This window comes from Pelodiscus sinensis, chromosome 19 (assembly GCF_052426305.1).
Source record: "Pelodiscus sinensis isolate ZL-2025 chromosome 19, ASM5242630v1, whole genome shotgun sequence".
NCBI lineage: Eukaryota > Metazoa > Chordata > Testudines > Trionychidae > Pelodiscus > Pelodiscus sinensis.
This window is the reverse complement of record NC_143070.1, coordinates 5,163,451-5,176,508: the sequence shown is the minus strand read 5'-3', so window position 1 is coordinate 5,176,508 and position 13,058 is coordinate 5,163,451. Positions and strand designations below refer to the sequence as shown.

Below are 13,058 nucleotides of genomic sequence, written 5' to 3'. Positions count from 1 at the left end.
ATTCTGCTCTTGGTGCATATTTTGCCCACCCTTGCCTTTGCTCAAGCTGCTCTAAAAATATCCCAACACAAGGGCACGGAAACAGGGCAAAAGGGCTATTTGGGCCACCAGTGCCTTCTTGTGGAGTCCCCAGTAAGTCTGTGCTGCATCCCGTCAGCAAAAAACGAAGCGTGGGACCAAACAGCCAACAAGTCAATCAAGCACCCCCACCCCCTTCAAAGGCGGGATGTAAAACAATTGCAGGGTCATAGTCACTGACATCACAGAGCACATTTGATCCGACTCTGAAGCAAAACAGACGGACCTGTGTTCTCCACTGCACTGCCTCTGCCGGCTTCCCCCACGTTCCCCTTCTTATTTAGAGCTGTTCGTTACAAAAGTTTTGCAACCTCATTATAAAATACAAAATAACGTAAGAGCGGCCAAAGGTCCAGACCAAAGGTCCATCAGGCCCAGGATCCTGTCTGCTGACAGTGGCCAGTCTAGGTGCACCCAGAAGGAGTGGACAGGGAATCATTAAGTGATCCCTCCCAGCCTCTGACAAACAGAGACTAGAGACCCCATCCCTGCCCATCCTGGCTAATACATATTGCTGGACCTATTCTCCATGAATGTATCTAGCTCTTTTTTAAACCCCATTACAGTCTTGGCCTTCACAACATCCTCTGGCGAGGAGTTCCACAGGTTGACTGTGCGTTCCTTTTGTTTGTTTTAAACCTGCTGCCTATTCATTTAATCAGGTGACCCACAGTTCTTGTGTTATGTGAAGGAGCAAGTAACATTTTCATGTTTACTTTCTCCATGCCAGTCATGCTTTTATAGACCTCTTTCATAACCCCGTTAGTCATCCCTTTTCCTAGCTAAAAAGTACCAGTCTTATTAATCTTGCCTCCATTCTCATCATCATTTTTACTGCCCTTTTCCAAAACTTTTCCAATGCCAAGGTCTTTTTTTTTAGATGAGGCAACCACACCCGTACACGCAGTATTCAAAAGGTGGGTGTCCCATGGTTTCATATAGAGGCAATAAGATATTCTCTGTCTTATTCTCTAGCCCTTTTTAAATGATTCCTAACATTCGGTTTGCTTTTTTGACTGCCTCTGCACACTGCGTGGATGTTTACAGAGAACGATCCACAACGACTCCAAGATCTCTCTCTTGGGTGGTAACAGCTAATTTAGTCCCCACCATTTTATACCTATAATTGGGATGTTTTCCAAAGTGTGTTACTTTGCATTTCTCAAAACCTTATGACAACTCAGCCTTCCCGTCTGCAAAAAAATGCCCAGAAGCTGCTTTATCCGTGAAGGGGGGTTTCAACTCGGAACGATCCCATATTTTTCCCTGCTCCAATTCTTTCAGACGCTCTCCTTTCATTCTATAAACAAACAAATCCAGCAGGATCTTTGGCACAGCCCTTTTCCAAAACTTTGGCACGGTGAGAAGAACCGGCAGTGAGACAATCGGTCTCCAACAGGGTCGGGTTCATCTTTCGTGGGCCCCAGTGCCAGGACCCACGGCCTGCCCCTTACTCTGCCCTAAGGTCCCACCCCTGCTCCGCCTCTTCCCCATGAGGCCACGCCCCCCCAAAGCTCTATTCATGCTCTGCCAGGAGGCCTTGTCCCTGATTGGCCTCTTTCCCCCCAAGGTTCCGCCCATTCTCCACCCTGAGACCCCGCCCTCCACTTGTCCTCTCCACCCTAAGGTCCTGCCCACCACTCACTCGGGGGAGAGGATATGGAGAAAAACAAGCAAGTTGGTGCTTCTGTAAACCCAGAAAAAAACGTAATGATTTTAACAGTCACTCAGCTAACGGCGAGGACCAGTGCATGAGTTGCCCAGGGTCGGCCTCGACGAGTAAATGCATGGGAGGTTCAGTCAGGGTCGGGAGAAATGTGCTCTCATTCCTAGTGAAACTGACAGAAGCTAGTGGAGCTGGCTTAGAAGAGAGATTTTGAGGGCTTCAGGCTGTTTTAGGCATCCGACAGTGGGACGACGGAGAAAACAGCGCCTCCCCGAGGGGTAATGTTATAGGGCAACCACTCTCTAACCTCAGCCCTTCTCCCATGACCCCCAAATTTCTCTCCTGGGTGGAGTGTCTGATGTCCAACATGGCATTAGCTCTGCTTGGAGTTTTTCCCATGGTGGTAACCTTTACGAGATCTCTTCCCTGGCTGTCTTGGCTGAGGCCTGGCGCAAACTGACACAGGCTGACGCTTCTTCCACACTCAAAGGTTGACTCCCGCGTGGACCCTCTGGTGCACAGTGAGTTGGGAACTCTGGCTGAAGCTTTTCCCGCAGTGCAGGCAGGAGTAGGGTTTCTCTCCCGCGTGGATTCCCTGATGTCGAATGAGGCTGGCGCTCAGGTTGAAACCTTTCCCACAGTCCAAGCACTTGTAGGGGTTCTCGTCCCGGTGCAGTCTCTGGTGCGTAATGAGCTGGGAGCTCTGAATGAAGCTTTTCCCACACTCTGGGCCGTTGTAGGGTTTCTCGCCCGTGTGGATTCTCTGATGCGCAATCAGGTTGGAGCTCTGCCGGAAGCTTTTCCCACAGTGCCGGCACTGGCAGGGCCTCTCCCCCGTGTGCAGCCGCTGGTGCACGATGAAGTTGGAGTTGCGATTGAACATCTTCCCGCAGTCTGGCCACTTGTAGGGTTCCTCGCCCGTGTGGGTTCTGTGGAGCACGATGAGCTCAGAGGTCCGGCTGAAGCTTTCCCCACAGTCGGGGCACGTATAGGGTCGCTCACCCATGTGGATCCGCCGATGGGCCACGAGAACGGAGCTCTGTATGAAACTTTTCCCGCACTCGCGGCACGCATAGGGCCGTTCGCCCGTGTGGATGCGGTGATGGGCGCGGAGGTGGGAGTTGTCGCTAAAGCTCTTCCCGCACTCCAGGCATTTGTAGGGCCGCTCCCCCGTGTGGGTTCGCTGATGTCGGACAAGGAGCGAGCTCTGACCGAAGCTTTTCCCGCACTCGAGGCACTTGTAGGACTTCTCCCCTGTGTGGGTTCGCTGATGTCGAATAAGATACGAGCGCCAGTGAAAGCTCTTCCCGCACTCCGCACACGTGTTGTCTCCCTCTCCGGGGCGGATTCCCGTCTCGGCTGTGGTTTCCTTGAGATTGTTACATCCTCCTGCACGGGGAGTGGATTGAGCCTTGTTTCCACCTATCTGGTTTCCCAGCTTCCTCTCTGACTCATTTCCAGAGTCCTTTCCCCACATGTGATTCCGGGGAAAATTCATTTTCGATGTCGCCAATAACACCCCGCAAGGTTCCCCTTCCCCCAGGCCTTCCCACTGTGGATTCTCCTTCTCTTTCTTGCTTGCCATCTTGCCAGCTGCTGGGATGGAGAGAGAAACTAGACATAAGATGCCCCCTAGGCGGGCGAAAAGAAAACGGCAAAGAGGGGAAACACAACAGGTTAACTGCTGGGGAAATCGAGACAGGTAAAATTGAATAACCCAGCTGATGTTTGAACCTTTTTGAAGTGGGTTCCTAGCAGGCCAGTCTGAGGATTTCTGGGGCTCTATTGCGATGGCAGCCCGGGGCGGATGATTGGTTTTTAGAGATGTGATTTTATAATTTTTCAGCAACGCACCCACAAAAACATTTTAAAGCAAATTTTAAACTCAGGCCCTGTCGACTAACACAGGAAATTCACAAACTGACAGGAGATTAAGGATGTGAGCAATTAGTCGACTAATCGACGATCTGATAAGCAAAATGCTTATCGGATAGTCGAGATGCTAGTTGACTAGTCACTCTCCCCCTCCCCACCCCTTGCTGCCTCTATCAGAAAGAGGCAGCAATCGGGGGGAGAGAAGAGGGCGTTTCAAAGTGGCAGCACCATGTGGAGCCCGGGGTCTACCGCTTTGAAATGCCACGTCCAGCCCAGGGCTAGCTGGGGACTAGACTCCCAGCTGGCCCCAGGCTGCATGGGGCATTTCAAAGTGGCAGCACCACATGGAGCCCAGGGGTCAGCTGGGGACACAGCTGAACCTGGGCTCCATGCGACGCTGACACTTTGAAACGCCACAGAAAGCATGGGGCTTGAGTCCCCCGCTGGCCTGGTGTTCCCCACAGCACTTTCGCCTTTGAAGTGTAGCAACAGCCCTGGCAGAGGCACTCTTCTCGACTAATCAAATAGTCGATGCAATTTGCATCGACTATTCGATTAGCCAGTTAATTTAACATCGCGACAGGATATACCTGGGGTTGACAAATGCCTGTTAAATGGCTTCACTGCCACTTGAATGGCTCTGTCACAGGTTCTGCTAAGAGCTCTGGCAGGCTTTGTCACTTTTAAGTTAACTCTCTGCAGAGGAAGCAGAGCCGTGACCAGGGGTAGGAAAAGGCAGGTAGGTGGGCATTAAGACTGAATGGATGGCAGCAAAACCTGGAGGGGTTTGCTGCTTGTAAGACAGGGTGAGAGACAATCCAGATTAATGACTAGGGGGACACAGTGGTCCCCCAGTCCCTGCTTGCCCCCCGGGGAACCTGCCACAACACGCAAGCTGAAAAAAGTCCATTCCGACACTATGGCCACCTGGTGCTTTGAAAGGGCCAGTTTCACAAAAACTGAAGACAACTATGACCCAGGTGAGCTGGGAGGAAGGTAAAATCAGCAAAATGTCAATGGGAATTGCGTAAGAATTGGATGCTTCAAAAAGCCACGGCCTCATCATCAGGGAAGAAGGATGTAATTGGTTTAAAAAAATGACCTGGTTTAGACGGGAGGTGAGTGCAGCTACAAACATGTATGGATGCAAATACGGACATATATATATATATATAAAAAGGGGGAAGGAGAAGCTAATAGTAATAAATATACATCAGGTGCTAGGCATTGTAGAACATTGATAAGGAAAGCAAAGGGACACAAGAAGAAATTTACGAGCAGCGGAGTTAAGGATAACAAGAAGGGGCAGGTGTGGGGGGGGGGCACTTGCCACTCCTCTTCCCACCCCCCACCCTGCCAGGCTGGAAGCTGGATCCTGGCCCAGGGAAGAGCAGGGAAGCCCAAGGCAGCTGTGAGGCGCCCAGGCCCACTGCTGAATTTCGGCACCAAAGAGCTCAAGGATTCTAAGAAAATCAGCCAATTCTCGGAACGACTCCGCCTGCTGGGGCAGAGGTGAGAAAGTCAAGTCCGAGGGGTGTGTGTGTGTGTGTGTGTGTGTGTGTGTGTGTGTGTGTGTGTGTGTGTGTGTGAAATCAGGCATGATCAGGGTGTATCACTGGGTAGAACACAAAGAACACAGATTTTAACATCCTCCTCTGATGGCCACTGAACCCCTCGGGAAAAGCAGACGGCGGCCAGGGTGTGCAGGTGAAAATCTCTCTCTGAATCTGGGAGTGTGAGACTCAGTCCCTTGACATTTATCTGACCAAGAACTGAGAAGAAAGTGCACTGGGCACATTGAAGAACCTCCCACCCCACCCCCCAATAACCCAGGGCTCCCTTACCCAGCGAGGTCACCTCCTCATAGTTCTCCTGCATGACGTCCCTGTAGAGGGCTCTCTGAGCGGGGCCCAGCAGCGCCCCCTGCCCCTGGGTGAAATACACAGCCACCTCCTCGAAGGTCACCCGCATCTGCGACAACAAGAGTCCCGCGCTCAGGCCCGGATGCTCCCACCACAATCCTGCGAGTCACGGGAAAGAAAAAAAAAACCCTTCAAGCTCTGGACGGGGACAGAGCAGCTGACTCCCATCCCCACCCTGCTCAGAGCAGCCTGGAGGTGTCCGGGTGGGGAGGAAGAGAGAGCTCCCCAGGCCTCCCAGATGATGGAGAAGAGCAGGAGCCGTCCTGTTTATCTCCAACCTACTGGCCAGAGGCCGGTACAGGAGATGGAGTCTGAGGCCGGGTCTAAGGACAGGAATCCCAACCCACTCATTCCCAGAAGCTGGGGGGGCGATGGGACCTGTGCCCAGGGGCCCCTGAAAAACCTCCCCCCCCCCCCCGCTTTAGAATCCTCCCTCCCAGCCACTCCCTGGGGTCCTGGCATGGTCTGGGGGCCACAGTGGAAGGGGGGGGGGAAGTGAGCAGGGGCGGGGCCACAGGGGGAGGGGTGGGTCAGTGGGTGGGCCCACAGGCAGAAGGGGCGGGACCTGGTGCTGCCCCACCCCCTTGTGGACTTGATCTGAACCCAGGTCGCAGGAGACCTTGATCTCTGCCTCTGGTGATGGGGGGAGGCGTGAAAAAAAAATTTCCTTGAGGGGGAGGGGGGTGTCTGGCCCTTGACAGGGCTTTGACCAGGAAATCTAGATCATAACAAAATGGGCTACCCCTGACTGATGAGAGGGGACACGGGGGGGGGGGGCACCAGTGACATGAGGAGCCCCCCCCATACCTGGGGGGAAGGGCTGAGGCAACCCCCCCAGCCCCAGACCCCACCTCTCCTCGCCCTCCAACCCTGCCACCCATTTTCCCCAAGCGATGTGACGCTCCCCTCGCTGATGCCGGTGAGTGTGGCGGGGTATGTGTGTTTGGGGGGGGGAACTGGACCCCTTCTGTGTGTGCCAGGCCCCCCCCCCACTCCCCGCCAGTCCCACTGGAAAATCCCCACGCCTTTCTCCCCTGCCAGGTTGGGAAAACTTTATCCCCAGGTTTTCCCACCGGGACTAACCCCCCCCCAAAAAAACTTTGCTCCCCCCCCTGCAGTAACAAGATCCCAGACTCAAAGGGCTCCCCCCTCCCTTTTTGGCAGTGCATCCCAGAGAGGGGGGAGGGACAGGGATGGGGGGGCGCTGACCCACATGGCAAGCCCTGCCTGGGCTGGAAACCACTGCCCTCCCCAGCCCCGGGGCTGTCCGGCACCTGCAGGCTCCGGCTCGCCAGGGAGCAGCTGCCCAGGAAGCTCAATGGGGCTCCAGGGAGAGCGGGGGGGGGGGCCCTCTGGTGGCTGGCACAGGGCAAGGCAGGCTGGCCTGCAGAAATTGGGGGGGGCTGGTTTCTTAGCACCCCCCTCCCCGCCACCCCAGCTCCAGAGCATCCTCTGCAAAAGTCCCCCCTTTGGCCGTGGGCCTGGCTTGCTGCTTCTCCCAGCACCTGGTGCTGAGCATGGGGGGCTGCAGCCCCCCCAGGTGTTAGGCAGGGCCCCCACGCCCTGCTCCCCGGAAGCAGGGGGGTGGGGGGTGCCTACGTCCTGCTCCCGGCCCACCCCCACCTGCCACTCCCAGTTCCCCAGGGCCTGCCCCCCATCCGGGGCTCTGCTCTGGGGTCCCAGCCCCACTACCCTGTGCGTGGCCACCCACCGCGATGGCTCCCAGGCCTCTGCTCTTGGCCCTGCGCTTGGGGTCCGCCCCTGGCCCCATGGCTGACCCCCATCCCAGACACACAGCCCTGCGCCCAGCCTCAGCAAGGAGGATGGGGGGGGGGGAATTTCAGCACAACTCCCAGTCTCCCGGCTCCACTGGCCATGGCTGGGAGACAAGCTACCGGCCTGACTTTGGTCGCCCCAATATGGCCGTTCCTTGATGTCCACGCTGCAATGCTCGAGGTTGTCATACTGGGATAAGAACATAAGAACGGCCAGACTGGGTCTGACCAAAGGTCCATCTAGCCCAGTGTCCTGTCTGCCCACAGTGGCCAATGCCAGATGCCCCAGAGGGAGGGAAGACAACAGGGAATCATCATGTGATTCCCTCCCCCGTTGCCCATTTCCAAACAAACAGAGGCTAGGGACACCATTCCTACCCATCCTGGCTAGTAGCCATTGATGGACCTAACCTCCATGAATCTAGCTAGCTCTTTCTTGAGCTCTGTTAACGTTCTAGCCTTCACTGCATCCTCCGGCGAGGAGTTCCACAGGTTGACTGGGATGTGTCCGGGGGGGGGGGGCGCAGATCCACACAAAAATCAATCGGAGCCTACACACAAGTGTGGCTTCTGCCAAAGGCTCAGGGGAGGTGCCAGCCAGATCCCCATGGACTGGGCTGAGATGGGCCCCCCTCACCACAAAGCCCCGCTCTTGCTCCTCCCCACATTAGGTCCTGCTCCCTGGCCAGGCCAGCAGCCAGGACCGGGCTGTGGTGCGAGCCATCCCGGGCCACAGTGGGGAGCCCGAGATGCTCCGCCTGTCTTAAGCAGTGTGCCCAAGGGGGCAGGGAGATGGGGCAGGAGTTTCCTGGGGGCAGGTGGGAGTGTGTGTGTGTGTGTGTGTGGGCGGGGGGGGGGGTTCACCCTCTGCCCATGTTTTTAACCGTTGTGATGGGGGGGGATGCAAAAGACAAAGGGGGGAACGAGCTCATAGAAGAACCACAAGGCGGCAGCATATCCCAAGGAACGGGAAGTCGGAGGCCTCCTCTGGGCCTGCAGCAGCTGCTTTGCTTTATAATGAGGCTTTCCAGCGTTTTAAAAAGAGAAAAGCCCTCATGAGATTTTTTTTTTTTTAAAGTACCACTGTGCAGGGCCGTCCCCCTCACCCCACGAAACAATCACAGCATCCCAATGTCTTCGAAATAGCTTGGGACGGCTTCCCTACATGTTCCCACTACAGGGCCCCGATCTCAGAGGCTGTGTCTGCAGCGCCTGGCACCACAGGGCCCTGATCGCCACTGGATTTCATTCTGGAGGGGCCCAAGGTAGGAAGGGGACTCGGTTTTGCTTTGTTGGTGCAGCCCCTAGCACAGCAGGGTCCTGGGCAAGAAAAATGGCTCCTGGGCACTTTTCAACACAAATACCTAACACCGGTCCGTGTCCATATGGTCCCCATCTCACCCCTGTTGTCCAGGCATTGCCTGGCCTGCTTGGAGTTGGCCTATTTCAGGGAACCGTCATAAAGAATGACCGGAGGCTTTCAGAAGCTGAGTCACAGCCGGCCATGCTGTAGCAAGGAAATGATGCGAACGTGTCCCCCCCTGGAGCCGGGATGAAACGCACGTCTCCCCAGGGGCATGTTCTGGGCCGGTTTCCAGCTGATAGGAACTAAGAATTCAAAGCTGGTTTGACTCCGGACGTGTCTTCTCCAGTGTAAACAACAGTGCCTGCCGGGAAGCATTCCAACATCTGGAGAACATGGTCTGTACCAAATAACATAGGCATGAATAATTCTCTCTGGCTTTCATGTAGCGCTTTTCCTCCATAGCTCACCAGAGATTTCCTGGTATTGACTTCACTTTATTTACCCTCCCAGCACCTCTGTGAGGTGGGAATGGTATTGTTAGAACATCTGGACTCCCAGCAGAGTGGGGGCTAGTGGTTAGAGCAGCCGGGACTCCTGGGTTCTCTGCCTAGCTCTGGGAGGGAAGTGGGGGGTAGTGGTTAGAGCAAGGTGGCCTGAGCGTCGGGACTCCTGGGTTCTCTGCCTAGCTCTGGGAGGGAAGTGGGGGGTAGTGGTTAGAGCAAGGTGGCCTGAGCGTCTGGACTCCTGGGTTCTCTGCTTAGCTCTGGGAGGAGAGTTGGGGTGGATGCAGTGGTGGGCAAAATGTGGCCTGCTGGCTGAATCCAGGCCACTGTCACCGTTCCGTGGCCCAGTGAAGCCTCAGAAGGGCTCCCTGTCACGGGCCCACAGGCCACTCAAAGCAGCTGGGGGTGGGGGGGGCGGGGGAAGGCATGTGCTCTGTGCACTGCGAGCTCCTGGAAACTGGCCAATGGGACCCCACAGCCTGCAGCTTTGAATGGCGTGCGGGGGGACAGAAGGCAGGCGGCCTGTTTGAGGGTCTCGCTGGGCTGCTGGCCGGGATCCACCTACATAAGTACCTGCATCCCTGTCCCCTCCCAGGCCCTGCTCCCCCTTCTACAGATGCTTCTCCTGCACCCATATCCCTGGCCCTAGGTCACTACCCCCTCCGTCACCCAAACTCCCTCCCGCACCCCGTCCTGGCACTCTAATCCCCTACCCCAAGGTCCCTTCTGCACCCAGCCTCCATCCCAGACATGGCACCGCCTCCCTTACTGTCAGGGAAGAATGTGGCCCTTAATCACTTACCAAATTCTGGGAGTGGCCCCCTATAAAAAATGACGGCCCATTCCTAGTATTAGGGGTTAGAGGCGGGGGGCTGGGACTCCCATCAGGACTCCTGGATTCTATGTCCAGCTCCGGGAGAGGACTGGGGTCTAGTGGGTTACAGCAGAGGCCTGGGAATCAGGCTTTCTGGCTGCTACGTCCAGTCCTTACTGGGCCTCCTCCCCCAACTTTAGGGCGGTTTCATCAGCCCTCAGGTAGGACCTGAAGCGCTAGCACCCACTGAGCCAGGACTCACCCACTCTTTGTAGGTCATTTACATCCTTCCCTCCTCTACCTGGCCCCTGCGAGACTGGCCCACCTTGTCTTCCAATGTTCCCGCTAATTGTTTCCAGGTGTGGAATACATTTTGTTATGCGCACCAAACCCTGTGTAGATGTGCACCACCAAATAGAAACACATGCTGCGGGCCCTCCACTAATCAGCTGGGCAGCCTTTGTTTGTCTCTTGGGCGGCCGCCCGAGCGCTCATCTTACAGGGAACACCGGTCCTGTCCCCCAGCAGATGCCACCTGCTGCACTGAAAAGCCAAAACAAGGAGAACTCCAGCCCTACTCCCGTGGAGGAATTGGTTAACCGGGCGGGGAGGCCTGCTCCTTTGGAGATCTTCAGATGTTCTGCTAAAGATGTTCCCATGCAGGGAAGGGGCTCAGCTGAAGGATTGCTTGTGACGTTTGGCCCGGAGCTGCACTGAGAAAGAGGCATGGCAGCTGATCTACCCACGATGGGCAAGAATCATCGTGGTTCGGGGGGACTCGGGAAGATGGCGGCACTGGCTACATCTCACTGGCCGTGTTAATTCTGCTCATGTTAGCCTCACTCGGGCGCAGCAGCACCAGGCACAAAAAAGTGCACAGGGCGAGTTGTGAAGAGGCCCAGGGCCATCGTGTTAGCAGCTGATGAGAGGGGCTAAGTTGTGTTTTCACACATATCCCCTTCCTGGCCAGCCCGCGGGAGCCGTACTCACGTTCACTGTGTGGACTCCAGGGGGAAGCCAGGCATGGGAGAACTCGGCCAGGATGACAAGCCCAGCAGATGGAGCCATGGCTAACGGGTACTGTTGGTGTGGTTCTGTACTCCTGCACAGCGATTCCCTCCCGTCCACCCACTCCCAAAACCCTGCTCTCAATTGGCTTTTCTACACCCAGCTGCAGCTCTCAGGGCCCAGAGGACAACAGGGAGAACCACCAGGAAGGACCCTACCCCAACCCAGATAGCGGGCACACCGCAGCCTCCTGCTTACAGAGAGGTTGCTGCAGATACACCCCCCCAATAGAATCAGCTCTACTATAATCTGGCCAATACGGGTGTCAGGAACAATCGGAGGCAGCATACGGGTGTCAGGAACAATCGGAGGCAGCATACAGGCGTCAGGAACAATCGGAGGCAGCAGGATTCTGTGGGTAGAGCACAGCAGCGGGTTTCGCTCGGCTGTTGCCCTGCTGCGGGTGACCAAAGATGTGCCATTTTTCTACCCCCTCTGCCTCCATTTACCCTCGTCCCATGGGCTGTTTAGACTGATCTAAGAGGGACCTAACCGCCTTTGTATCAGAGGAGTGGTGCACAGCCCCTGCTCTAAATAAGGGGGCGACTTTGGACAGAAGACCACCCTTGGTGTCCCTCTCGGCTCCCAGCTGGAGCTGTTCATAAAGCAGGAGGAGTTTGGGGCTCTGTTGGCATCACAGGAGAGTCTTCATATTCCACATTGCCGTTTTCACACGCCCACCCCTGTTCGTGTCATGTGACAGTGAGCCCACAAGCCGGAGAAGCCACCCCCCTAATCCACCCTAACTGCACACACGGCAGTGGATCAAAAGGACCAATTAGACCAACATCCAACCCATGACCAGCCTCATTCTACCAATAAGGCCATCGATCCTGATTGGAACAAGATTAGTTTCAATGCTCCCTCTGCAACTTCTCCTCTTGCCTGATGTTTGCACGGAAACATCATGGCTGTGTCTACACTGCAAAATGGCCGCTCTTGTGCAAAAACCTGCCACCTGTCTACACTGGCTGCGTGTTCTTGTGCAAGTAAACTGACGTTGTACTGTACAAAATCAGAGCTTCTTGCGCGAGAACTCTGACGCTCCCGCTCAGGAAGAAGCCGTCTTGCACAAGAGCTCTTCCAGAAGAGGCCAGTGTGGACAGGCAACATGAATTTCTTGCGCAAGAAGCCCCTATGGTTAAAATGGCCATCAGAGCTTTCTTGCGCAAGAGAGCGTCTACACTGGCACGGATGCTCTTGCGCAAAAGCACACGGCGGAGTGGACGCGCTCTTGTGGAAGACTTTCGCGCAAGAACTCTTCTGCAAAAAGAGTTCTTGCGCAAGAAGCTGCCAGCGTAAATGTAGCCCATCAAGCGCATGGCTCTTCCATCATCAGGTGTGGGGTTGAGGGGGCCAGTCTTACCCCACAGCTCAGAAGCGAATGTGGCTGGAGTTGAGGGGGGTCGGGACCTGCCAAAGGAAAGACAGCAATGTGCGGAGAAGGGCTGCTGCTTTGGACATTCAAAAGGAGGGCCAAGCAAATTCAGCACCGGCAAGGCCACATCTGGAGTATTGTGTCCAGTTCTGACCCCCCCCCCCACTACAGAAGGGACGTGGACGCATTGGAGAGGGCCCAGCGGAGGGCAACCAAAATGATGAGGGGGCTTATGCGGAGAGGCTGAGGGATTTGGGCTTGTTTAGTCTGCAGAAGAGAAGAGTGAGGGGCAGGATTTGATGGCAGCCTTCAGCTCCCTGAAGGGGGCGTTTCAAGGAGGATGGAGAGAGGCTGTTCTCAGTGGTGGCAGAACAAGGAGCAATGGTCTCAAGTTGCCGTGGGAGAGGTCTAGGTTGGATATTAGGACAAACTATTTCCCTAGGAAAGTGGGGAAGCGCTGGGATGGGTTCCCTAGGGAGGGGCTGGAATCTCCATCCCTGGAGGTTTTGAAGTCCTGGCTTGATCAAGCCCTGGCTGGGATAATTGGGGTTGGTCCTGCTTTGGGCAGGGGGCTGGACTCGTTGACCCCTGAGGTCTTGGCCAGCCCAGGAAGCCTATGAAATTCCACCCTCGCAGCAGTCCAGAGACCAAAGACGTGGCGAACCGACAAAGG

At 55.6% G+C, this 13,058-nt stretch overlaps 1 protein-coding gene across 1 annotated transcript; it reads right to left on the bottom strand.

The window, feature by feature from the left end:
- Window positions 1-1,696: 1,696 nt before the first annotated feature.
- LOC142823254 (uncharacterized) lies at window positions 1,697-3,762 on the bottom strand. The gene has a single exon (XM_075914096.2). It carries the CDS (start codon window positions 3,327-3,329, stop codon window positions 2,229-2,231), a length of 1,101 nt encoding a protein of 366 aa, XP_075770211.2. The 5' UTR covers window positions 3,330-3,762; the 3' UTR covers window positions 1,697-2,228.
- Between the last annotated feature and the right edge of the window lie 9,296 nt (window positions 3,763-13,058).

What these genes read in the sequence shown, in the direction of transcription:
- LOC142823254 (XM_075914096.2), bottom strand. Translation starts at nt 3,329, where the DNA reads ATGGCAAGCAAGAAAGAGAAGGAGAATCCACAGTGGGAAGGCCTGGGG.